General features: G+C 31.9%; 4 protein-coding genes across 4 annotated transcripts in view; 3 read left to right on the plus strand and 1 right to left on the minus strand.

The window, feature by feature from the left end:
• LOC129940317 (centaurin-gamma-1A) overlaps positions 1 to 27543 on the plus strand; it is a 455674-nt gene that overhangs the window by 309422 nt on the left and 118709 nt on the right. The gene's annotated exons all lie outside the window — the stretch shown is intronic.
• LOC129940318 (uncharacterized) lies at positions 900 to 1977 on the plus strand. The gene is made up of 2 exons (XM_056048624.1): positions 900 to 1284; positions 1347 to 1977. Exons 1-2 carry the CDS (start codon positions 932 to 934, stop codon positions 1909 to 1911), a joined length of 918 nt encoding a protein of 305 aa, XP_055904599.1. The 5' UTR covers positions 900 to 931; the 3' UTR covers positions 1912 to 1977.
• On the plus strand, positions 2160 to 3238 carry LOC129940320 (uncharacterized). The gene is made up of 2 exons (XM_056048626.1): positions 2160 to 2476; positions 2551 to 3238. The coding sequence occupies exons 1-2, from the start codon at positions 2190 to 2192 to the stop codon at positions 3146 to 3148; spliced, it is 885 nt and encodes a 294-aa protein (XP_055904601.1). The 5' UTR covers positions 2160 to 2189; the 3' UTR covers positions 3149 to 3238.
• LOC129940325 (uncharacterized) lies at positions 7114 to 8029 on the minus strand. The gene is made up of 2 exons (XM_056048632.1): positions 7768 to 8029; positions 7114 to 7697 (listed from the first exon to the last, which is right to left on the minus strand). Exons 1-2 carry the CDS (start codon positions 7965 to 7967, stop codon positions 7148 to 7150), a joined length of 750 nt encoding a protein of 249 aa, XP_055904607.1. The 5' UTR covers positions 7968 to 8029; the 3' UTR covers positions 7114 to 7147.

Below are 27543 nucleotides of genomic sequence, written 5' to 3' on the forward strand. Positions count from 1 at the left end.
CCTTTTTTATGGAGATGGGGTGGTTGTGTATTTTGTATTTAATTTTTGTTTTTATTCATTGTTACATTCGAAATTAAATATGAAATATAGTGGCAAATTGACCAAAAAAAGTTGGTACAAATGTTCAAAACCATCCAGCATACCTTTATAAGTATATGGAAAAAGCCTTACCTACATCCTCCACGGTGTTCAAATTTAAAACAATTCAAGTTGTTCAAGTAGTAATCAATTTTTCCAAATATGGCAATTTTGTTTGTTTGACATACGACGTGATTTGTATTTTGAACAGAAACATTGTTTTTAAAAATAAATTTGAACAATTTAGTAGCGTTTTTCAGGCGTCCGTCAAAAATGCGAAACCAAAGTAAAATAATTCACTGACAGCTGTCAAAATGGTCATCAGACTTGCTAGACTTGCCAACTTAAAGTTCTTATCCTAGAAAAAAGCATATTATACAAAACACGTTGAATTATGATGTAAAACGTTTTTGCCTCTCTTAGACTTCTAACGTACTTCCTTTCCTCTATCTAAAACGTATTTTCCTTCCTCAATGTTTGAATGTCAAGCATAAAAACTATGTCAAAATATAAACTTTGTTGCAAGTATATTTTTTATGTCAATTTCATGTAAAAATATGTTTGCCCAGCTGTTTGCCTCTTGAAAAACAATGTATTTGGTATTCGTATTGTCAATAATTTGTTTCGAGTAGATGGTTATACCATAAAATAAATCTACTTATAATGATTGTAAATCCATTGCAAATTTCTAATCAAAAATGTTGTAAAAGTGGCTTAATCCGAAAATAAAATTAAATAAACAACACCTTCTACTGTGTTTTTTGATAACACCTAATACCGAACCACCTTGCACTTTTTCTATAAAAAGCTGGTTTTCAATAATTTACATATAGTTTAGAGAAAAGAAGAAACTATGAGAAAGTTTGTTTTTGTTTTACTTCTGTCTGTGGCTATTGTCACCGGCAATGTGATTAATTCTCCACACGACTCAGATGATCAAATTTTAAACACTGGAGAGGACCCTGATAATGACGAATCTTACATCGATTTGCTGTCGTCACCTGAAGGCGACTCTGATGAAGAGAGTGAAGAATTGAGTCCAGAAATCCCTTCTTACAAAGGATTGATCATATCATCAATTGTCAAAAAGTCTCTAAAACATATGATTAAACAAATGCCATGTGGATGGCCAGAAGCTGGAATTCCTCCACTAGCACCCTATCGTAAGGAAGAGCTCACACTTCAAGCTCAGAAGTCTTTCGTAAGGTAAGTTCAATATTTTGATGAGCAAAAAAGGAGGTAAATCCTAATGTAATTAATTAACACAGCACTCTAAGTCAATTGGTACGATTACGGCTTGACGGACTCGATGACATTAAAATCAAAAAACTCAGCTTAAGTTATATGTACAAAAAGGTCAAATTCCACTTCATATTCCGCAAAATAAAAACAACTTCCAAATTCAACACTGATACGTTTTTGAACTTGATGAAGGAACTAGGCGTTTCGGTTCGTTACGAGGGCAAAGGAGCTATTGACTTCAGTCTCATTAACTTGTCAATCAAGGGCTCATTTAAATACAAGGCTCCTATGATCTGGGGCAGTGTAAAAATCTACAAGTTCAAAATGGGCATTACCTTAGGAGACTGCAAGTCCAACATCACGGGAATAGCTCCAACTTCGAATATCAATCGTTTTATTAACAATCAAATAGAAGACACCATTTTGTCGGGCATTAATGACAACCAAGCTGAAATTAGTGCTAGAATCGAAGAATACGTTGTGCCCAGCATCAATGAGAGTCTAAAAGGTAAAAATATTTGGGCTGTGATTGCCATGAAGCCACCAAAGCCCGACGGCAAGTGTGTGCCTCCCCCAGATCCATGGGCTTGAGGTCTTAAGAATCTGACGCTACGCGACGTTATGAAATGAAATAAAATAAATCCTTTAGCTGCAAAATTTGTGTTTTGATTGATAAAATATATTGAAAGACTCAAAGATAAGCCTTAATCTTGACACCTGCTTTATTAAAAGATCATAAAACGTCGAGTCAAAATCAACAGATAAAGCTGCTATTTTTTTCTTCAGAGATAACCATAATGAATGCGATAAATGAAGGCTATTGTATATAAAGCATTGGAATTTTGTCTAGAAGTTTATAGTAGTTAATCATGAGGTTCATAGTCGTAGTCGTAGTTTTGCTAGCCATAACGGCGTTAGCTTTAGCAGACATCGAGGATAACGAAATTGATTTAGTGCCAGAAGAGTCGAGTACAGTTGAAGTTGACTCACCCATTTCGGAGATCAAGCCCCGTTTTATCATCTCGTGGCAAGTTCGTCGTCTATTAAAAAGACTTCGGAAGCAGATGCCATGTGGATTTCCAGATCAAGGCATTCCTCCTCTTGCTCCCTATCGGTTGGAAGAACTGAAATATGACCTTCAGACATCAATTCTTGAGTGAGTTAATGAAGAAACACCTTCTTTTAACCTAGAAGATATATTATGATGTTTGTTATTATTGTCTTCTTTAGGACCTTTAATGAAATTTTCCATTTCAAAATCGATGGTTTGGATAATTTTAAAATTAAAAAATTCACCCTAAACTTGATTAAACGTCGTATTCAATTTGACTTTCTTTTTAAGAAAATTAAATTCACTGGAAAATATACCACCGACACCTTGTTGAATGCTATGAACAGTCTTGGCATTAAACTTAGTTACGAAGGCAAAGGTGATCTTGATTTGAGTTTGGAAAAAATGTCGCTTAAGGGCGAATTGAAGTATAAACTTCCAGTTCTCTTTGGATCAGCCAAAATCACGGAGTTCTATGCTTTGTTAACTATTGAAAAATGCAAATCGAATATATCAGAACTCGGAGGTAATGGAAAGTTGAATCGTCTGCTGAATGATAAGATTGAGAGCTCAATAGTCGACGGGATTAATGATAATCAAGATGATATTAGTGCAAAAATGGAAGAAATGTTTGTACCGAAAGTGAATAAAGCATTAAAGGGAATCAATTTCTGGGATATTTGGGATAAGATCTTCAATGGTGATTCCAGTGAGGAGGAAGTTGATGGTGATGATGACGATGATATTTGTATTCCGCCACCAGATCCTTGGGCATGAGGAACAAAATTTTGTTATATTTTTGAATAAATCAAATCGACATTGTGAAAATTCGCAAAGTAAAATGAAGAGCATTTTGTTATCAATTATTATCAAAACAAAAAAGAATGATATAATGAGGTGGGTCATGTTTTCGTCGTATAAAATGTGCTTTGAATTATTTTAAAGATTGTTTTATGTAGAATATCAAAGAAAAACGGCCATATCATCTTCATTTTCTTTCGGGAATTGACATTTTAATTTTCATAGTGGCCGTGGTGTTAGTCTCTTTCGAATATTTATAAACGATCATTATTCAGCTCTTCAATGTTAAGAAAGATGAAGTTTGGCAGAGCGGTAGATGGAAACCAAAATCTCGAAATGGTTCACTATTTTTTATTATAGAGGTAGAAAATAAATGTTTAAACATCGTCAGCCTCATAAGCAAACCACATAACTCATGGATTAAAAATTTCACAGAAAAAATTTCGGATCTAAACATTTGTTTGTTTTATAACGAATTCTTTATGGAGTTAAGTATTATCCATTCCACAAAATCAATTTTGATGTGACTATACCTCGTATCTGCTTATTTGATATGTACATATGTATGTATTTGTTGACGGTTTTCTGAATGATATTGAACTTTAGTGCTTGAATCGTCTCCGATTCAAATTGGCATAAAATCGGTCCCTTGCGGTTACCCAATCAAAATCAGCCAGGTGTCAAATGACAGCTCCAAGACAAGGCGGTTAATTTTGTTTGGCAAAAATGGATTGTGGCATCGGCTGTGTTGCATTGCAGAAAAGTTAATTTCAGTAAATAAAAGTCGGTGAAGTCTATTAAGCCCACTCATGCTCACCCAAATTTGGAAGTTTAAATTGACCGACGATATACATTTTGATTTTAACGCCCATTTTCATAATAAGCCTGAAAAACTTTTAAGCGTTGCTTGACTGTGTATATTTCCATGGTTCAAATGAAGCTATTCTGAAATTGAAAATGTCAAATAAACTTAAAAAAAAAAGTTTCAACATCTGCTCTTAAAGTGTAACCACCATTTAGTAACAAAAGAATAAACAAATAAGTAATACATCTTCTCAAAGTTTCTTTGATCAAAAATCCTTCTTAAAATAAGACTAGCTAACGAAGCAAAATTATTCCAATGAGGAATATATCATGTTGCAGATCTGCAAAAATGCCCCAGCATTTTAAATACTTACTTTAAATAGGGTGACATCTGCACATTTTTTATGGAAGTTGTTGTGGAGAAATTTTTTTGTAGACGGGAGACTTACGAATATGATAATTCAAAACAGAGAAAAATGGAGAAATACTATTGGATTTTTACAAGAGTTGGAGTGAATAGGGAAAATTCTATTGCTTATAAACGAATATTTTCAATTGTCAAGATATGGTTAATACATCGCGTTTGCTTTAATTTTCAAAAGTTAAAATACAAAGTTTTTATTAAAACTGAGAACAAACTGAGAATATAGTTGTTTTGTGCTGCATAAAAATTTGTGCTAAATTTTTCAAACTTTAAATTTTAACTGCATATTCTTACCATTATGAAAAAGAGAAGTTTAGCCAAAGCATGGCAATGTTTTAAAATCGAAAAAGATTTTATTTAAGTGTGCAGCGCATTTTTCTGCGAAAGACTTTATTGTGCGAGATACACAAAATCGTCTTGCTAAAGATGCGCTTCTACTATCCTTCTTTTCGCTTTGTTTATGAAGTATTTCATGATCCTTCGTATACTCTTAATATAGACACATGGGGTTCGAAAAATCAGACGACCTTTACGGTCATGGTTGAAAGCTATACTGCTGCACTTCGCAATGAAGAGCTTAACTCACGACCGCACCTTCCCTCTACAACTTCTACACATCCTCATCTTTTCACTCCTACAACTTGACGTCTGCCTCTTTCATTACCACCAACCCCCTTTTTTTGTCGTGCAATGGCACAGCCATCTCCTTCACCTATTCCTTTATAATCTAGTAGTACAAGTTTTCTAAATTTGGCTGTCAAATCTCAGAATGTGTATTCTAAGGAAACATTTACATTCGAAAATTTGTCTATCACACCCACTAAATTGCAGTCACCCGGGTACCATACGTACAAATGGGTGGCAAAACCAAAACCCACTATTAAAACTAGTGGGTGCATTGGTTTCACTCCAAAAAGTTTGCAGATCTGCAAAAATGCCCCAACATATTAAATACTCACTTTTCTATATATGGACGTTTGAATGCGAACTATGCAAAACAATGCCCCCATTGGTATGTAGAAATCATGCGGTTTGTGTATCAGCTAATTTTTTTTTATTGTCTATTTTTAGGCGGACTTATTTTTATTTTCAACTTTTTTTTAAACGAGGTCTTGAAATTTTCTAAATATTTCGAAATTTTAAATTTAATTTTTTTTGTTCAATTAAGGAAGTATATATATTTAATACATTAAGTGCTCATTAAGATCTCAGGGTTTTCAAATTAGTGCTGTTCAACATTTAGCTAAAATACAAAAATTAAATAACAAAGCATACATTTTATCATTATGTGCACCTTAACACTGAAGTGTTTAAATTATGCCAAAAGAATATAGATAAAATATTAAAGCATAGAGTGTCTTATCCCCTGTGTTAGTTGGGAAAGGTAATTCTCTTGAAAAAATGAGTTGGCATACAAAATCAAAGATTGGAAACCAACCGTAACGCCTCATTATTAAAATATAACTTTTTTAAAAGCCAGAAAAAGTTATTTCTATCCATAATCTCAAAAAATAATTCCAAACACAAAATTAAAATAGAAAGAAAACGATGGATTTTTCAAAAAAAAATTATTTTTACATTACTTTCGTAAAAAAAAAAATGTTTTATTTTTCAGGACAATTGAAAACAAAAATAAACAGATCTTTCACTTTTTTTGCGAAGCCTTATTTAGTAAAAGTGCTTTTTTAAAAGCTGGTGATTAGATGCTCTTATAAATACTTAACTATTTAATTTGATATAATCTTACTTCCTGCAAGAAAATCATTTCAGGTAGATCATCTTTTTAATAGACATTCAGGCATTTGAAATATAAACTATTACAGTCACTTTTAAAATCAATCCTTTCTTTCAATCACAAATTAAAAAAGCATTGCGAGTTCGATAGCTTGTTCTACACGAAGCTTAAAGAGGCATGGTTGTTGCGTATAGTATGGTTATTAATTAAGGTCAGACTATCAATGCAATCAATGTGAAAAATCATATTTGTTAAAAGATTTTTAATCCGTCAAGATCACTCAGCCATCCTTTAATAAAATTAGAAAAATTTGACAGTTGACAAAACTATATCTTGAGCTTAGAATAAATGTTTCCAGCTGTTTCTCAACATTTTTTTTTAAATCGTAATTTTCCTGATTTTTTCGGTGAAATAATTCTTATTTTTCTTTAGGTTTTTAATCCTTCTAAATCAATAGAATTTAATAGTTTTAAGATTATTAAGTTTAAAATAACTATATGAGCTAAAACATGGAAAATTTTAAATTTCCATTATACAAATATTTTTTTTTTGAAATTTTGCAATCCATCGATTGCATAAAACGTCTTTTGCTTTTATTAAGTGCAAAAGAAAACAACTTAGATTTATGTACATGAAAACTACTTTCAAATTTCTTAACAAAATAAAAATCTCTGAAAAAGCACTCCAGAACACATACGAGTGTTAACCTCTCCGGAACATTTACTCTTGATGTATTTTTATTCTTTTGCATGTAAAACGTTGCTAACTTGTCTATTTATTCTTTCAAGAAACAAAAGTATTATTGATTTTAAAATAAAACCTGGCTGTATCTAAAAATATTAGTACCAGGTCCTCCATAGTGTGACACTTGCCTATTTGTCGATAATATGAACTGCCTACCATTAACCAAGAAACTTAATATTTTTCTGAATTCAATCCAAAATCCTTCCATTTCTACTCCGGCAAAAAAACTTCAAATTAAATTTTTTTGATTATTTATTAATAAATTCATCTAAACTTCACAAGGTGGAAAAAGAGGGCCAGTTGATCCTAATCCCAAAACCAATCCAATCAATTCCAACAAAGACACCTTCTTCAACTGTTCATTAACAAAAGGAACAACACGACTACCAATTCTCGTACCGATTTGATCCTTATGATCTGCAATTATAATCCGAAATACTTCCTCAACCCACTCGTTAAATAATCGGCTATATAAAGGACTATTCAAAATTCCAGTAGTCTGGGATTGAACGCCATCCATGTTGAAGGAACTTTTGAAATTCCAAATTTTCAATCCATTGGATGCTGTTGGTCGAAGTTGAAAACTGCCATTTAAACGAATATTCTGAGCTAGCAAATCGATATCACCATCACCCACTAACGTGAGTGGCCTTCCGAGCACCTGAAGACCACCCTTAGCGTAGTATTGGCTGAAGATTTGAATTTGGCTAAAATTCACGTCGAATTTCAACTTCATCAGGAGTGTTGTGTAGCTGAGTTCTTGGACATCGAAGGCATCAATACCGGTGATAACGAGATTTGTTAGATTTCCAGAAAGACTAAACGAGCGGGGAAAACAAATTTAAATTTTCTTTAAGATTTCGAAAAATATTTTCTTAAAAAACTTACTCAACTCCTACGTTATTCAAATCAAATTGCCTGAATTTGTTGGTGTACGGAGCTAGGGGAGGAATTCCTGGGCCTGCAAATCCACAAGGCATTTGTTGACGTAAACTTTCCACCAATTCAAGAAGTTGGTCATCGAACCTTGTAGCAGCTCTAGCCGAAGTCACTAGTAGTCCAAAGATGACAGTTAGAATAAGCTTCATCTTGATAGTTAACGAAGGTGTATTGGCTAAAACTAACTTGAATTCTGATGATATTTTTGAAGACTGGTCGTTTTATAAGTTCTAAATTGTTTGCGATAAGAAAATGTAAGAAATTTATTAGAATCTTATCAAAAATTGTTTGCTATTTTTCGAATGCAGATAATGTACTTCTCAAGAGAGTGACTCTGACTTCTTATGAATTATGATGTTAAACCTACTTTTCCTGATTATGAATGGTTTTTGTTTGGATTTCTCTCTTATGATGGTACCTATAAATCAACGATACCGTGAAATAAATAAATACAATTACAAAATATCAAGCGCATGCATTCAATTTACTTTTGCATTAAACAAATTATTTTTTATTAAATTTCTATTTTTCTTCTTTTCCGTTTCAGGTAAGTGAATCATTTCTAATGGAATTTCCTGTAAGTAAGGTATTTTAAATAACGAGAGAGGTTGTCACATATTTAAAAGCCTTATTTTGAAATAAGTTTGAGGGTACCATGCCAGCCTAAGGCTCGCTTGCTTTAAGTATCATTTTAGAACTTTTTTACTAGATGCAGTATACAACATTCAGTGATATCGGCTTTTACAAATGTAAAGTATCTTAAGTTCTACTAATATTGACTGGCAAAGGGAATGTCCCTTTTACTGTGGAGCCTTGACCAAGAGTGTGTACGATTAGGTATGAAAGCTGAAGTTTATAAAGTTATATAAGTAGCAAAATTTTCCGAATTAGTTACAGACAATTTTTTGTAGTTTTTAAAAGCAATACCTTATAGAATATATAGATAAAACCTATCAATGTGTTCTTTAAAATAATTTGTAAAAATACATGTTTGTTAAACTGATTTATTCTTTTTATTCACTTTAAAATAAACAACATTAAAATAACTCGATATGACATCTACTGACCCTTTTTTCTTTAGCCGATTGTACAATAATCATCTTGATGATGTTATGAACTACAGGCCTATAACTAATCTTTATTCAATTCCCAAGCTTTTCAAAAGCACTGTCTACGACTCTATTTTCATTCTAGATTTTTTTTGCAAAACAACATAGCTTCTTAAAAGGCAGATCCACTACAACCAATCTTACTGAATTTTTGTCCAAAACTCTGGACAAAATAAAGAAAGTAAACGAAGTGGATTTTATCACTACATGCGTTAGTAAAGCCTTTAATAACATAAATCAACAAATTATCTATCTTAAATCAATTTTGTTAATTCATTGCTGAAATTGTACCTAGAGAACGGCCGATATAGAGTTGCTTTCAGGTTTTCAATCTCCGACCTTATTTATGGAAACTCAGAAGCTCCTCAAAAGAACCACCTTGGTCCTTCGTTATCTGATTTAACTATTAAAGACGTTATTCATGGTCTCTATTTACGCTGATGACATGAAAATAATAATGGTAATTCCAACTCAATCTGCTTCTGTCTTACCCAAAAATTATCCTCACACATTTCAAACTTGTTGCGTCAAAAATTTCTTAGAACTAAAAAAATTCTCGTAAGGATTTTGGGAATCCCATGAAAACTATGATCAGAGACATGCTATGACCTGTAACGTATTTCTAAATCTCTTAAAGTCCTAAAAGGTCCTTAAGATACCCCCACAATTTTCTATATAATTTAAAAGAATTTTGAAACTGGAGAAGGTCTTTTTGGTGATTTTGGTGCCAATATTTGCCAACAAACTATGACTTATATGGATCGTTTGCTACATACGCTTGAACGGCAGCAATATTCTTGATACTTCGGCCAACCTGTCTCACTGACACAAGAACATCGCTCAAGACTCAAATTTTCGCACTATACTTACCTGTCTACTAAGTTAAGAATTACAACCGTTAATTGGAGTTAACTCTCTTAAAGTTCTGGTAACCGACTCCAATTTCAGTAGAAAATGTTTATTATTTGCAGATGTTGCTTGTTCGTGTTCTTTGTCAATATAAACATGTTCTGCTTTATCTAGTATTGCTAACAAATTTATCCAAAAGAAAAGGAAGATGTATGCTTGCTTTATCGACTTAAAACCTGCATTCGGTACCGCCAATCTACAAACTCTCATTTAAAATATGACCTCACTTAGTATATCTAGACAATGTCTAAATATATGCATAAAGTTTGTATGCAAAACTTATACGACAGTTTGGGATGGGTCCGAGGTTTAAAATCGGTTTCAAACGACTGTAGGTGTTCCCCAAGGATGTATCCTCAGCCCAATCTTGTTTGCTCTCTACATTGATGATATTTCACATAATTTACCCGGTGGAGTTTATCTTTCTGATATTCGTATAAAAGTACTTCTTTGCGCGGATGAATCGGTTATGCTAGCGGATAACCCATCTTCTCTCCAGCTACAAATCAATGGGGTCCAAACGTACTACAATATCTGGGACCTTGAAATAAACTCAGAGAAAACAAAGATAATGGTATTTGAGACACGGAGTTGTAGAAGGTTGAGAGAAGAAAGGTGGTTCCTTAACAACCAACCTATTGAAATATCTAGAAGTGTTGATCTCTGCTAACGGTAGCTTCAATAAAAATGTTCAGCGTAAGAGTAAAGAAGCTAAAGTAGATCTCAACAGAATGTGGCCAACTTTTTTCTCAAACAAAAACATAGACTTAGGATCTAAATACCGATTTTTCCAAGCAACCGTTAACATTTGCTTGTCTTAAGGTATTCAAGTTTTTTGTCACACCTATATTTTGAAGAATTTGAGTTAATACAACGCCTCTTTTACAAAAGATTATTTCGGTTACCTAATTCGACTGCATCATATGCAATTTATGTTGTGTCTGGAATTGCGCCGATTTACATTAAAAACTTGAAATTGCATGCGGATTTTCTAACAAGAGTAAGGAGTAAAACAAGTTCGAATCTTCACGCATCTTTCTATGAAGTATCTTTTGCGAACAGAAGCATCCCATTTAAGGAATGGACTCAACTTCCCGTTTGCACAATGTTTCTCTTGAACTGAACAAGTTTAACATAGATAACTGGGCGGATATCTTTTCGAATGTTATCGAAAAAGTTGATGAAAATATATATCTTCAACATCTAAATAGAGCATCATCATCGTCAACAAGAGAAATAGATAGAAATCTTAGCCACTCTTTAAATACTAATATGACGAATTGTTTGAGCGAATGTAAAACAACAAATTATATTTTTTTATAACAAGAAATCTAATGAAAACATACCAACTATTTAGTTTATTAAAACAAAATGTTATTTTCTGGCAGACGGCAATCTTGCCATGTTCATATATTATTTTGATTTTCAAATTGTAAAAAAAGGAATAATAATAATAATATAAACATTTGCTTACCGAATAAATTAGCAATTACTATTCGATGGTTCAAGGTTTCCAATTCCCTATTAGAAAACCCAAATTTGTATGCCTACTTGGGAATGATTTCGAAATTTGGAGGTTTTCTACAAAACGTTAATCCCACAAAAAGAAGATGACAGAAAACTCGTTTTCTTCAGTATTTCGTTGCTTTTAATAAACGATATAAGAAACTTATTTTGTTAAGATTGTTTTAACGATAAATAGTCTGCCTAATAATTCAAAATATTCTCCTTCAATTAAATTCAAAGTTATATTAGTTAATGATTATGGTGGTTAAAATAGAATAATATTCCTTTAAGAGTTAAACAGTAAAGGATTTTTTGAGGGAATCAATTTTTTCTGTCACACGAATGACACCCTTTGTTCAATGTTGTCCCAAAATGCGTTGAGGCTATATGTGTCAATGTGACGTCCTCAAAACCTTGAGGATCTCACGATTTAACAAAACAAAATATGAAATCGTATTTACCTCAAAAAGAACCAATACTTTTTTTTAGGTACGTTCATAGTCTTAACTTTGATTCTATCTGATCAAACGTTAAATAAACTTTGCCTTTAGATCAAAATTGTCTTATGATAGAAGGGCCTAAAAACAAGTTATCGTAAGGCAAACAAGACTTTAATCACAGAACTCATCACTAACACCACTCATTGCTTGCATCCAGCGAGTCTTGACATAAAAGCAATTGGGAAACTTTGAACATACAGAATTTGTCGCTGCCACGATTCTAATCATTAAAATTCATGAATTCATTATTTGGACCTACCAGTTCTGAAATATTTGTAATTAATATTTAAAAAAAAAAATGGAAAACATACATTAAGAGGTAGTTAGAGCTTTTAAAAAATTTAAATTCTCCCGGACGAGCCATCTTGTCCTAACATTATATTCACAGATTCACTGACACAAAAATGTATATTGATGTGAGTTGCAATGTAATCTTCAACACGTTGATTTTTGACTATTACAAAACGACGCGACACCCTTGGGACATATTTACGACCGTTTACGTTGACATAATCTAACAGAAGCATAACTCTCGTAATATTCTATTTTCAATTTTTGATGTAAGTCAGAAACTAGTAACACAGACCCAATGAACCTAAGACGATAATACCAAACCAAATATAAATTTGTCTGCCCTTGATTATAACTTCAACTGCACGTTATAGCTTAAATGTTAAGGATGTCAATATTATAAAAAAAATACCAACAGTCCTTTAATTGATTCAAATTTAATTCGATGCAAAGAGAGTATATTATCGACTTTATAAGCATGTTTCATTTTAACCTCAAAACGTGTGATCTAATAACTTCATTAAAAACAAAAACGTGCTTCATTTCAGACTGTGGCATTTACATGAATATAATTCTAGGTCCTATATGACATTGACAATTGGATTTTCATGGTAAACCACGAGCACCACTTATCCCATTTGAGTTTCATACTCTGCTGAATATAAAGCACACTTGATAGTAATTTTCTATTTTTAAAGATCTGCATTTATTTCGTTTTTGACAACCAACGACGAAGACGACAACGAAGCCACCAGCCAGCCAATTGCGGTATCCCGCATCCTCACATATTACAATTTTTGCACGTTGTCCATTCACGTGGCATCATCATTATACCCGCATGTGACCTTAAAAGTCCTCCAAAAACAATACATACTGCCCTTGATTTGACTGAGATACTCGCTTCTTCGATAAAAGGATACAAAAACAAAAAAATTTAAATCCCACTAATAGAAATATGTTCACAGGAATTCTTTCACTATTTTGTGATTCATTAATCACTCAGACTCAGTAAATGATGGGATCCTTCAACAAGGCCCTTCATTTGATTGAAAAGAGAATCACACAAAAAAACACTCTTGTTAATGGTTTTTTCTCTGACATAATTATTATCATTTTCTTTGAGAGACATAGGTACTTACTACTTTTCGTATATTAAATTTAATCGAATTTTCAATAAATTTATTTTAAGGACTCTTTTTTCCTCTAATATTTTTCTTTTTATTGCATTTTTCATAATTCATTTCTTTGGCGGTTAACCTCAGAATTGAGATGTTAAAGTAATAAAAATGCATTATCCTTTGAGTAATGGTATCATAAAAATATCATCTACGTCCTTTTTTTACTTTACGACAGGATATTTTTCCCAGAGAAAAGAGAAATGCAAGATTCGTCGAGGATAAATGAATTTAAATTGAATAAAAATTCGCGCGCTGATACTCACCGCATTTATATACGACAACAATACTGATTATGATGGTCAACCAACCAACATCGTTATCCTGCTATATAGAAATCTCAACAAGGACATGTCATAAAAATTAAATGAAGAGAAAAAAAAAGATGATTATTAAGTTATAAAATATGAAAAATCATCCAACCACAACGAAAGGAAACCATCATAAGAATTATTGTGTTATAACTTTCGTCCTTTCAATTTTGTATGTCCTTTGACAGATTCTTTCTTCCTTTCTCTTATTTCACCTTTCTTGTTGTGTTTAAAGAAAAATATCCTTGCGTTTCATCTTATTCTTCGCAAGCGGCCATAGTTATCGTTATAATTTATGTTATGGCTCAAGATGACAAGGAAGAAACCAAGACAACGAGAAAACGAATGAAACAATAGACACATAATCAAAAGCCAATCTGAGCATATTTAAGGATAAATTTAAAATTTCTTCTTCTTCATTCCATTTCATCGGCAGAATAATAAAATTTCATCTGTCGTTTTGCTAAAAATTGGTACTTTGCCTTAACGCACGTTTGTTGTTTAGGCAAATTTTGTGTCACTCCTGCTGTTGCTACTGCCCTCATCTTGATGTCCTGCGGTGCTTCCAGAAGTCACTTTCATTCCTATGATGTGGTGCATACTTATAATCTGATTCATGCGCATCGTCCTGGTGTCAAAAATATATATGTATTATATGTATAGAAAATTATTGACGTGTGCTACTTTATTTTTTTGGACATCCTACATTATGAGTACATCTGGGGCAAAGGACGATAGCGGCAAGAAAACACAAAACACAAAAAAAAACTGTATTGAGAGCATAAAAGGATAACGAGAGGAGAGACCACCCGGTGGACGCCGCATGCTAGGCGGTTTAAAGTAGATTTTCATCGTCCCGATGAGTCCTTCTTCTTTAGTGTGTCTTGCCTGTGCAGTGCATGGTCTATTGCAAAAAAAAATTAAATAAGATATCACCATCAGCCATCCTCAACAACTCGCACATGTTCCAAATGGAAGAGAGGGACCATCACAATGGCTGAGATTGAGATTGAGCTGTATGTACGTTAGATGTCATAAGGAATCCGCTTAAATATTTTAAGCATGATTTATCACCTTCACATTCAACTGATATGGATGATGATGAAACCTTATCAATGCGTTTAAGAGTGTTTTGATTTTTGATCTGATAAAAGCCGATTGTCTGCTTTTATTTAAATGGAGTTCCACAGGGTTGTGGTGTCGTTCCTTTATTTATTGTTTTTTTTTTTTTAATTTTTGTAATCGCATTAAGTGAAAACTGGCTTATAATTATTACTTGTTTTTTTTTTGTAACGAAATGTTCAATAAAAGATATTCCGAAACAATGATATAAATTGAAAACAAATAAACTTATTTATTAGTTCCATAAGAAAAGTTTTAATTTTATGTCAATAAATCGCAGACGATAGAATGGCTCTTACGTATTATCTTAGATCCCATGAAAGATCAAACATTTTAAAACTTTCTTCGACCGTTGTTGGCAATTCGAAAAAATACCTTACGGATTTTTATTTCGTATGTCAAATAAAATATTTATATCAAGCTACCCTCTTAAGGGTTTTTGAAATGTTCATAAAAAATGCTTTTGAAAAGAAACAATTGACAATGACATTTTTGTAGTCCGTTCTTAGCAATATATTTTTTCCGAGTGCAGAATTGTGTCTTAGAAACTTGAATTTTGTCTTAAAAACATTTAATAATTAATTGGCCATTTTCAATGCAGTCTTACAAGATCTCCTAATTGAGTGTTTTTTTTCTGAACACATATTCTTTTACCATATTAAATTTTGTCTTGAAAAATACTAATGATCGAACCATTGCTGCCTTAAATTTGTTACCCTACTTTACAAATTATAAAGGATTATAGTAAACACGTTTTTTCTTTAATCTTCCCCAAATTTCTGCTTTACTTCCTTTGAAGAAAGAAACTGTAACTGTCAGTAGACCGTAGACTAACATCGATTTGAAATTTTAAACAAAATGCGACCATTTTTCTATCGGAAACTCGACAATAACCTACAAATACTTAAGTAAAAAGGATGAGATTGAAGACAAATAAAAGTTTCCGAAGGATGACTACATTTCTCAAAATATGAGCAATCACATTTCAGAAATCCACAGTACAGCAGTGGATTGGATCTATAATCTCTTAAAACCTTACAAGATTCATTGAGTGCAGGTGTCCTAGGTACCAAACATTATGGCACCAACAACACAAAGATATTTAGAAACCAACAGATCAATAACGTACTTCAGTATTTACGAAATTTAGTACCCTTCAATAGAAAAACTAAGTACTGATACTTGGTCTTTCGCACTCTAGAACAAATACTTAAAAAAAAGCAACCAGTAGCTATTTTTGTACATAAGTTATTGATCAAACTAAAGTGCTTTAGATTAACTCGAGTAATTAAAAAACATTTAAATACTCTAACAATTCTTCAAGTGCTTGAGCAGATCTTGAAGTACGTGGGCTGTACTTGCAAAACAACGCAAATTTATAAAATAATGCTCACGAACTTGAAGTACTGCCCAAACTTCTGACATTGCAAGTACTTGATGTAAACACTACTCGACTACTTAAGTATCCAAATACCCTTAAACTGTAATTTTTTTTAAAATCTCAGTACCAGATTACTAACGTTTAAGTTACAGTCCACGTGAGGTTCGAAATATAACATAATTTAGCAGGTTTAAAATTTTTTGTCACATAACTAAGAAATAATACATAATTGTGCTTACCTGAAAAAAATCGTGTGAGTTTTAATTTCAATGACCAAAAGCTTGTTTGTTAAAATAAGAAGTTTAACAAATTGAAATACAACAGATAAACAAGATTGAGGGTCCTCTTTTTGCTTCTCACATTGAAAAAAATCTTAAAATATATAGTATTTAAAAGAGTATAAATCTTATTTCATCAATTTCACTACACCTTGAATGCTCTCTATTTTAACAAAAAGGTTTGAAAAAAGAAACAAAAACACTATTTTATAATTTCTGTGAAATTATCCTGATGTTTTTCTGATTCACATATATTGCCATGGCTTTCCACAAAAACCATATTGCTAACCCGACCTCTTTTTTGTTCCGAAAAATCCTGAATATAGTACTAAAATTTCTAATTTATTGTCAGCCCTCATTTTAACACACTTAATCACGTTATTACAACTCATAATTATTGCAAAATATCTTGCAATTTCCAATTCGCTTCACATTATGGGTAAGAAAAAAAAAAGACTAAGAAGGTAAAAAAAAGGACATCCTAGATTCAGTTCATCTTTGCACTTTCGGCAAACCAATCGTGATAAATCAAAAATTACAATTATGACAGAGTGCACAGAGAGCGTGTGGTAGGATTTTTCTAACGTCGTCTTACAACAAAAGATTGCTCATTTCATCCTTGCTTGCATCCTTGAAAGAAAATATATAGAAAAAAAGGATAAGAAACAATATCTGATCACTTTTAAATTTGTCTTACAAAAATTCCATCTCATATTCATTCACTCAATGTGTAGAGAGAGAGAAAGAAGAAAGCAAATCAAACGCAATTTTGGATGTTGAATTAAATCCTTTTACCGGCAACTTAATTATCCTTGTTAAATCAAATGTAAAATAATCAAGGATCCCAAATCAAGCTAAATGAACAAATACTATAGGTGTATGATACAACGTAGATATGGGAAACATAAAAAGGATTCTACGACGACGACAAGCGATGAGACGCATCAAACCAAGTCATGTAGAAAATTACGCTGCAAGGATGAATTTCATTCAAAGGAGTACAAATAGACATTTTGGGAAGGAGAACAAAACAAAAAGAAAAAATCGCAATAGAAAATACGACGCATTAGATATTTCTGCTGAAGAAATGGTCCATTAAAAGGGGTTAATCAATATGGACCAGACGACGAGACTATGACGATGAAGATGGCTCATTTATATTTCATCGAATGCATATCCTTGCAGTCAAATTTACCTACGTATGAATTGATGTGGGGGGAAATCTAAAATATGTCACAACACACTTTCTAAATCCTTCCTTCCTGTTTTGATTCATCTTAGATAAGCAAACTCGTAGACACTTTATATAGGTACATATGATCTGGATTAACTTTTCATATTCTAATGCCTCTAGGCAAGTAAGAAATAAGGACTTTCTATTAAAAGACATCCTTTTTCTTCTTATCCTGTGTAGAAAAAGAGAAGAAACAAGTTTCTATTCGCGGAACCAGTAAATTTTCCACCAAATTAAGCAATTCAAATAAAAATATGAACGTAAAACCCGAAAAATAAAAATGTATGTGTACATTTTAACAAAAGGACATTTAACATATTTTCGAATTGCGCACAAGGACAAAATTGAACAACGCAACAAACAAAAAACCCAAACAAACAAATGTTGGTGTCTTTAGTTTCGGTTTCTCAAAATTAGTTGTTAATGGTCGCTAATAGATAAAAGTGTTCAGAATCAGATAAGACGCGCGCAGATGGAGGATCAAAAGTCCTCGAGCAAGGACCAATATATTTTTATTTCTTCTTGCCTTCTATAAGTAGGTACACAAATATGAACTTGATTTTCATTTGTTTAGTTATTGAAACCGAATCTAATTTGGCCACGATTTTTGTAGTTCTTAAGGATGTAGGGATATGTTCAGTAAAAAGGCTGCGAAAACTTGATCTTGTCGGTATGTATTTGTTTGTATGGTTTTTTGACAGAAGCAGCTTGCTGCCGAGAAGCAAAAGCTATTGTTCGTACAAGTTGTTGTAAAAGATGTTGCTAATTTTGGTATTCTTTTGAAGAAATACAAACAAAGGAGTGAGCTTGGGGGTTTATGAAAATGATTGACATACAAATAAAAGGCAGTCAAGCAACTTGTTTATTTAGGCTTGTTAGCGCTTAAAATTAAGGTTTTGTCCCATAATCATTTTTATTTTATTTTCAAATATATAATTGTCTATTCTGTTTCTGTGGAGTTTTCTATCGAGAACGAAAAGCAGCTGGTCCATTTCATTAGGTTAACTTTTTAAGTAATGTAACTTAATGATGGGAACTGAAAGCTGCTAAAATTTTAACTTTCATAACCATGAAAATAAAAGGCATTTACGCGAACATTTCTTAAAATTTGATGTGCCTTGTTTTTCAGGAGCAAAGAAACATAAATGTTCAAGACATATCTGGGACAATGTAATAAATCCACGATCGGTAATAAATTTGTATCTCAATCAGAATTAATCATAAAAGTATTAGAATTAAGTTACGCTCATATTATATATTAATATCCATATTAATGAGTTTCTTTAAATCCATTTGTACGGAAAAGCTTCAAAAATTTAAATGAAAGTTTTGAAAAGTTTAAAACTCGCAACCATTTTGAAGGTCTCATTAGTGTGGGCGTTACAAAGAACTTTTCATTTCAGCGCTTAACAAAATTGTTATTACTAGCCAAATACCTGTTATAATTGAATAAAACGCAATACAAGGTGTCCTATAGTCTACAACACAACCCACAGAAGGCTGCCGCGTACTCCTGAAATAATTTTCTGCCGAAAAACAATTTCCTAGGAAAATTTTCTCGTTTCCACTTTCGGGTAACTTACCTTGCCAAATTTCAACCGATACCGTTTTTCTGTAATTTTTTATCAAATACTTTTTTAGCTTATTACGATTATTACATTTCATCAAGTATTACATCGTGTTTTGTATGATAAAATCTCGAATTTAGTGTTTTCCAACAAGAAATTTAATTTTAAATAGCCAACTGTTTGAGCAGTTTGAACTCTTTAAGCTTTCATCTTTTGAAATTTGGCAAATTACAACCATTCTATTTCTAAAAATGTAACTAAACATTCTTCAGCAATGCATTAAAGTTGTTAAAATTTACTAAAGGTAAAAAGTAAGAAAATTTACTGACCGTGTTATTTTTCCAATAGTTGATTAAAATTGGCCTAAATCTAGGTGACTTACTTTCTCTTTAAGGTTCATGAAATATAAGGTCTATGACAATGCTGCACCGTCATTGCAAAGCTTTAAAGATTGAATTGGTAAAGTTATCGAACACACTAATAGCCTTGGATGTGCAAGTTTGCCATGAAAAAATTCATGACAAGAATATGGTGCTGCAAAGTAATCGTGGCGTCTTTTTGAGTCAGATAGTTTTTGAATCTAAATAGCATACTTTTATCTTATAATGAAATAAAAATCCATTGATTTCTCTTCAAAAATGTTCGTTTTTTGAATATCAAAATGAAACCTCTTATTGGATAGCCATTTAAAATTGCAATTTAAACAAAATATTTATTGATTGGAGCAACAGTTCTTACTATTTGACTTACAATTCTCAACTATTCATATGTGCAAGTAATGTCAGGGATGGCAAGGACCAACAGTTTATGCCGAATCCGGACATCAAATTGAGAAAGCTCTTTTCATGACTTTTGGAGGATTCGTCAATTCATCGCAAGACTCAGTACCAGTGACACAAATGTTTCAGAGATTAAACCCTAGACCTCTGGCATAACAGTCCTATGCACTTACCATCAATCCATAGTTGTTTCTAAGAAATTGAACTTTTCCTAGTACATCTAGACATTTTAGGTTTTCTTAAGTAGTGATTGGTCCTAAAAAGAAAAAAGTCTTTTTATATAAAAAACTAAAATGATTTTAAAGTTACTTTTCACCATAATTGTAACGAATTGAGTGCTACATTCGAAAAACCAATAAAAACGTAAATTGCATGATGAGTTGCCATATCCCAAAAAATATCGAAATTTCGAATCACTTATAAATTTTTAAAGTCAATGTTGGCCTCATCTTCTTCAAATTTGTTTTTTTTTTTGTGAAAATATTTTTATCATTTTCTCCTTAGAGAAAATAAGTTATCACATTAGCATTTCAAAATCGTGTTTTTACTTGCGACATATAGGAACTATATGGCAAGTTTTGCATTCGTGCAAAATTTCGAACTCGAGATTTTAATCAAACATGATATTACGATGGTAGACAAGTCGAAAAAAGTGGGTCCCGCGATTCCGTCCGGTCGGTTTTGTCTGTCTGTCCACGCTCCTACAGCCTAAACCATTGGGTCGATTGAGTTCAAACTTGGAAGTTAAGGTTTTGAGCAGATTCGCGTTAGGCGTTTTTTTCATTTTTTTTTTAAGATCAAAACTAACAGTGGCCACCATACAATATTTTTGGGCAAAAAACGAAAATTCGAATTTCCTCAAAAACAAACCGATAGATTTTTCTTAAATTTTCTCTAAAATTTTATTTTTTAACTTGGCTTCTTTTAATAAGAAAAACAAATTTTTGTATTGCTCAGGAAAGGTACCGCTCATAGAACCGTTATTTTGTTTTTTAATTTTCTCAGTAGTTTAAAAACCGATTTCAATAATTTTTTTTCTGAATAAGCTCTTATATTGCTTTAACAATATTTAATTATAAAAAGTGTAATTTTTTATTGTTTTGATTTTTAAAAAAAATATTGAGTTTAATTTTTTCAAAATTCGATATCTCAAAAACGTTTCAACATTTTTTTACGAAATTCAAACTTATAGCGTATATTAACAATCTCTAAACAACTGCGTACCAAAAATATTTTTAGAACAAAATTGAAAAATTTTATATATAAAAAACTAATTTAAAAAAAAACCGCTCTAACGATTTTCATAAAAAAAATTTCAAAAATAAAATGTTTTTTTATTTATAAAATGGCATTTAAATTTTTGAAGACAAACTTATTTTTCTTGCGAAATTTTGAATATTAAAATAATTTTTTTTTTAATATTTTAACTGTGCATGAGCCCGAAAGAGCGCATTATTTTGACAAAATTGTAATTACATTCCTAGCTTTTATCTAAATTAGTGCATTTGGTGCATATTTATTTATTTTTATAACTAAAATTATTGTAAATACCAACGATTTGGCCGCCCAAGTAGCGCAACTGTATCGGATTAACGAATATGATATATTTAATCAACAATCTATTTTAAAGTGTCTATTAAGAAGTAATATCTTGGTAACTTTGTATATGTGATTTTAAAATATTATTTTTTACGAATAAGGTTGTTTTACACATGATTTACTTGCCTTCGCCTATATAAAAGAATAAATACCTACTTAGTACAAGTTAAAGAAACTGGCCAGAAAGAGTATATGTATTTTCTATTATTATCACTTTTTCAACGTATACACATTATACCTATTTATAAAGGTATTACGTACAACTTCTACAACTGCTGCTTACGTGTCACTTCTTAACTAAAATCCAAAACGTACAAAAGCCTGACTGTAAGCTTGTTATTTTTTTAAACTTTAACAAAATAAATAAACTGAACGTAAAAACTCCATGTTTGCGATGAAAACTTGTAGTAAAGAAGGAATGTAGGGTGTACCTTTTAGCTACCAATAACATTCCTTCATTATCATCATAAACATGTCCTTATCTATCTATCTGCATAAAGCTAAGCACGCCAATGAAGTATTCTTTATTCGTTTTAGACATCTACCTACTACCTAACTACACAACCAATAGGCGATCGCTTTACAATTTAAACATTCATGGTCTGCCTCTTTCTTATATTATTTATTTTCCATCCTGATTCTTCTAATATGAAATTACAATAAAGCTCTATCTAAAGGAAAAAAGCTTTGAATCGCATCGTAGCCTTATACATAATACAAACCATTTTTCATATACAAAGATCGTACCGAAGTAAAAGCAGACTTATGAATGTAAATAAAAACAAATATCGGTAAAAGATCCTAAACAGCTGACGTAAGCAATATTAAGCCATTTTGTTTTTTATATAAAGTGCATTGATATAAATAAAACAAAAACAAATTCATCAACCTTCAAATGGAAGCTCTTTATGTGAAAACATATACAAGGATAGACTCAAATAAAATGAAGGAAATTGTGTAGACTTTTTGGGTCTAAAATTAATTATCTCCCTTATCCTGCTGGCTGCTTATGGGAATGGAAATAATATTTTTCTCTCGCTCCCTCTCAATTTCTCCACTTTCGATACTAACGCCAACGACTCGGCATCAGGTCGCCCTAAAAGTTTCTGCTCATGAGAGTACTATGGTTTTCATTATGTACAATTTCACATAATGGAATTTATATCTTTGAAGCCAAACTTATTTTACAGGTATGCTTTTAAATCTCATATAAGTACTTTTTTAAACAGACTCTTTGCATACAGGAGCAAGTTCGTGCGACCCAGTCGTGCATTTTATTTTTTGTGCTACACCATTTGACCTCTTTATTTTCAACCTTTGTGCTATGTTTGATCCTATGTCAAAACATCAAAAACAATTTTAGTCAATATCAAGCTGCATATATCATCACACAAATCCTTCAATTGTCTTGTTAAATGTTTTCTTTGTTACATTTCCGTGTGTGTCAACTTTCTTTATCTTTATTTCAATAGAGACAAAAAAAAGTACAAGAAATGTAAAAAGAGAAATTGTAACATTTAATTCTTGATTTAATTTATTCACCACGCTACTTTAAAACACATAAATCCCCAAATGACAACAACTTTATCTTCCCATCGATTGAATCGAGTAAAAAAAAAGATAACACAAAAAAACAATCCTCTTTAAAATCAAACAGAAAACAAACACCAACTAATTGCCGACCCTTGTGGCAGTCCACATTTATATCACCTCCAGAAACGACAACTCTTTCTGCATTCCATCATTCTACATCTTTTACATATGTGTCATTTCAAAGGAAAACTTAAGGTCTTCTACTTCATTTTGAAGATTTTGTTTTTATATATTTTTTTTCTTCAACCCATAATCTGATTAAATCATATCTTACCTTAATGTTGATGCATTTCTTATGATTGGCCTGAGGGCATGCATTCCGCGGATCATCTGTGTGGAACCGCGAAAGGTCTCAAGATTTTTTTTTCTTCCTCATTCTTGTAACAAAAATAAGACCCTTTACCTACGAGTACTCTCACCTGGCCCTTGATGGTTAAAAGTGTATGTTTTGATTATGTTGCATATTTATATGATCCGATTTTGAACAATATAATAATGATGTATAGCGGAATCTTTGCGGGACCATAAAAAAAAGATCTTCTCATGGACCACACAAGGCATATAAGAAGACGAAGAAGCAGAAGAAGGGTTCCTATAAGGAAACTGAAATCTAACTAATTATAATCATAATAGCGAAGGACCTTTGCTAACCAACCCTTCATTTTTGTAAACGTATGACAACTGACGGATATGTTGTATTCTAAGAAGACGAAATGTCAAAGTACTGTCAATTTCTTTGTTTTTTTCTGTATCGGAAATCAATCATAATTTTTTTGACATTCATTTTTTCTTATTGATTGTGTCTTGGATTGACAAGATTTTAAAAAATTTTATGGGTTATGTTTGTAACAGACCGAAGAGGGGTGATTGAAAAAGGTGGTTTGTCTTAAAAGAACATAAGATGATCTGTTTGTAATGAAGGAATTGTGTATTGCTTCCAGATCAGTTTTGAAAGAACAAAATCATGAAGCGTTTTTACTTCTTTGTAATTACTTTTAATATGTATTGATTTCCAAAAATTTAACGGAAATTCAACCCTCCCGATTTATGCAAATATATGGTATGTAAATTCGTACATTATGCATATTTCCTTACGAACATAATTAAATTCAGTTTTTGTGTTTTGTGTTGTTTATTTTTTTTGAAACTTAATACACTTTGAAGCAATACCTAAACATTTGATTATTTAAAATGAAATAAAAGTATAGGTTTTGTATTGAACTGCAATAACAATGTGTATGTAATTAATTATGTTTTTATGTAAACTAAATTTTTTTAAAAAGTATTTCTTAGTTAATGTTTAATTTTATTTTAATTTTATACAAATTAATCGAATTATGAAAAATTATATGTTTCTTCGTTGGGAATTGAATGTACTTACTGTTCTTAACGACGCAATTTTATGGATACTTTTTGTTAGATATTACAAAAATGTACAAATCTTTTTTGTCACACTTAAAACAAATTCAAAACTGAAGATATTTAGTTTTTTTTAGATAAGATAGATTTTCTTTATTTCAAAATTAATGTTAAATAAAAGTTTAGAAAATCATTAAGCATGGCCTTGACGTCTGCCGATTGATTGAATTTCGGTCAATAAGATAATAGTTCAGACAGTTGTACAGTGTTCTTTGAAGCAAAATTGTTGTTTCCATTGAATATTCTGTTCTACACCGGCGGCTGTTAAGGTTAAATTGCATTCCACATCATTCGCTTAGTTCTTCGTATTAATTCATCCGGATTGTTTTTTCTTTAAACTTTAAGGGTCCTTATAAAAAGAAGTGAAAGCCCAGTTTCCAGCATTACCAGGAAATATGAACGATTCTTTTGATATAGTACATCAGCAAATTTTCCACAGTTTCGTAGTGTTTGTAGCCCCACACTTGAGTCGAATACAACATATAGCTTCGGAAACTGCTTCAAATTGATCATGATGTCTAATATTTCTGTTCGAAAAACAATTGTTTAACGAAGCACTAATTGCATTCCTAGCTTCTACATTGTATCACCACTTCTCACAGCTATAGTTTCGTCCTCCCCCATTTCTAAATATTATACCTTTTGTTTTTCTAAATTCACATTCAAGTTCCATAATTTGCAATAATCACTCAAGAAGTTTATCATGAGTTGCTGATATCTACTCTGATAACTGCTATATATCAGTCCACTTTATCAAATGCAGACTTGAAGTCAAAAAACAATAAATACAATTTTGTCCCTTTGTTCAAAAATGATTTTTCAATACCTTTAAGTACAAATAAATATCTAATCATTTGTGGTGTATCCTGGTCTGAATCCAGCTTGATATTCCCCAGTCAGATTATTACTTGTGATTCATATAATTTGATGACGTTGACGGGTGAAAATCCGCATATGATTCATGAACCGTCACTTCATCCACGTATTTTCGTCAACAAAAACGATCATCAAGTTACTGCAAATTGCCAGTATTAACATTCCATGATTATTTTGGCCGAATTGAAAAACTTGAACTTAGACGAAATATGGTTTAAACAGAAGCGTTTAGAAAAGGGTCAGTTATTTGGCCGCCTTGTGGGCCTACATTAATCATTGGTATGCAATAAATAAGGGAACAAACAAGTCATTGGTATACCAACAAGCTCACACGGCCCGCCTGCCTTAAGAAGAGCTTTGGCCAATATTGAACGTGAAATATCTACCGTTCAAGCCGAAATTTGTGGCCTTTATTGAAAATTGGGTACAACACATCGACCACTGTAAACGTGCCCGCGGTGGCCATAGGAACCAAGTTGAGTTCCATTCATAAATGTTTTGATAAAAAGTTTTTAAAAAAAAAGTTGTCAAGTCATTATTGGAAACTTCAGTTCCTTTAACGATGTGCTTTAAAATTGGTGAATTCTATTGGAATTGAACTGATATACGAAACTATGACCAGTGTTTTGTTGGAAAATCTATCTATCTATCTATACCATAGTAGGATTCTACACGAATAACAAAACATTATTCTCAGTATGAGTACTACCGATAAAATTAAAATGTGTTCGTTGAGTAGTTGTGCATGTGGGATCATGTGTTTTCCATTTGGAAAAAAATCAATCTGTTACTGTTGATATTATTTAGTCTGGACTTATTTTGCAAGAGAAAACAATAGAAAAGATAATTAAGCTAAAAGGTTTATCTCAATTTAGATTAAATAAATCTTTTTGGTGTTTTCACCAGACAAGAAGATTTAAAAATGATTAAGTTTGACAGCACTTTCTAAAATGCAAATTGTGTTTTCATGTTTCTTATGAAGTGCAAGTGAGATAGTATGATTCGTGAAGAACTGCATAGTTCAGCATTATATAAGAATATGCTATATACTCCATGTGCAATTTTTTTAAATTTGATTTAAACCAAACTATATTTTTTATACACTAACAAGCAAATAAACAGTTACCTGTAAAACCAACTTCTCCACCCAGGTTTTTTTTTACAAATTTTGACTCGACTCCGATCCCAACCGACCGGAATCGAGTGGAATCAAGCTCATTTCAACTCAATTCAGGTAAATAAACAATTGAGGCAAGCTTTAAGCTCGCTTCAACACCACATGTTAATGTAGTATAGTCTACGAACAAGCCCCCTTTTTGAAGTTTTCAGCTGCAATTGTTAAATGAACTTTTTTTTATAGATTCTCAATTTTCAGATGTTTCTTACCATTTCTTCTTCAAAATTGTTCATTTTATTAGTTTTAGTTAGGTTTTTTTTTGATGAAGTTACTTATAACTTTTGATTTTCGCAAATCTTTTTTCTATTTGTGTTTTTTTTTTTTAATATTATTCTGACAGGTCTTCTTTCAGTTGTAACTATTTTTAAATGCAAAAATCTGGCTACTGCCGATGGGAATTTTCTACTATACTAATTATAAAAAAAAAACTAGGTGGCGCAACAGTCTGTTGAGAACTAGGGCCTATTGACTTACAACTCTCAACCATTCCTGTGTGCGAGTGATGTTGTCATTAATGGCGGGGACCTTCAGTTTATATGCCGAATCCGAGTGGCTTGGAGAATTTGTCAATTTCTCGCAAGAGGCAGTACCCGTGAAAAGACTTTAGATGGCATAGGGAGCGATCGAACCCATGACCTCTGGCATTAACCATCAAGTCACGGGTACTACATATACTATTTAAAGAATGCCAAAAAACAAGGGTATTAATTTGTTGTGTTCTTTTTTTTAACTAACAACGCATAAATTGTATTTGTCTTGCCTAAAGTGTTTTATGTCTACATAAAAAAGGTCAATAAACATGTAATTACTGATATCCCCATCAAATTATCACATACAAAATGAAAACCTATCCCTGAAATATTGTTCACTTGGGATAGCTCTTTTTTCTTAAAATATT

The sequence above is a fragment of the Eupeodes corollae genome, chromosome 1 (genome assembly GCF_945859685.1).
Source record: "Eupeodes corollae chromosome 1, idEupCoro1.1, whole genome shotgun sequence".
NCBI lineage: Eukaryota > Metazoa > Arthropoda > Insecta > Diptera > Syrphidae > Eupeodes > Eupeodes corollae.

Coding starts and splice junctions, on each gene's coding strand:
- LOC129940318 (XM_056048624.1), top strand. CDS start 932: ATGAGAAAGTTTGTTTTTGTTTTACTTCTGTCTGTGGCTATTGTCACC. Junction 1,285..1,346: donor GCTCAGAAGTCTTTCGTAAG/GTAAGTTCAATA, acceptor TAATTAACACAG/CACTCTAAGTCAATTGGTAC.
- LOC129940320 (XM_056048626.1), top strand. CDS start 2,190: ATGAGGTTCATAGTCGTAGTCGTAGTTTTGCTAGCCATAACGGCGTTA. Junction 2,477..2,550: donor CTTCAGACATCAATTCTTGA/GTGAGTTAATGA, acceptor TGTCTTCTTTAG/GACCTTTAATGAAATTTTCC.
- LOC129940325 (XM_056048632.1), bottom strand. CDS start 7,967: ATGAAGCTTATTCTAACTGTCATCTTTGGACTACTAGTGACTTCGGCT. Junction 7,698..7,767: donor TTGAATAACGTAGGAGTTGA/GTAAGTTTTTTA, acceptor CCGCTCGTTTAG/TCTTTCTGGAAATCTAACAA.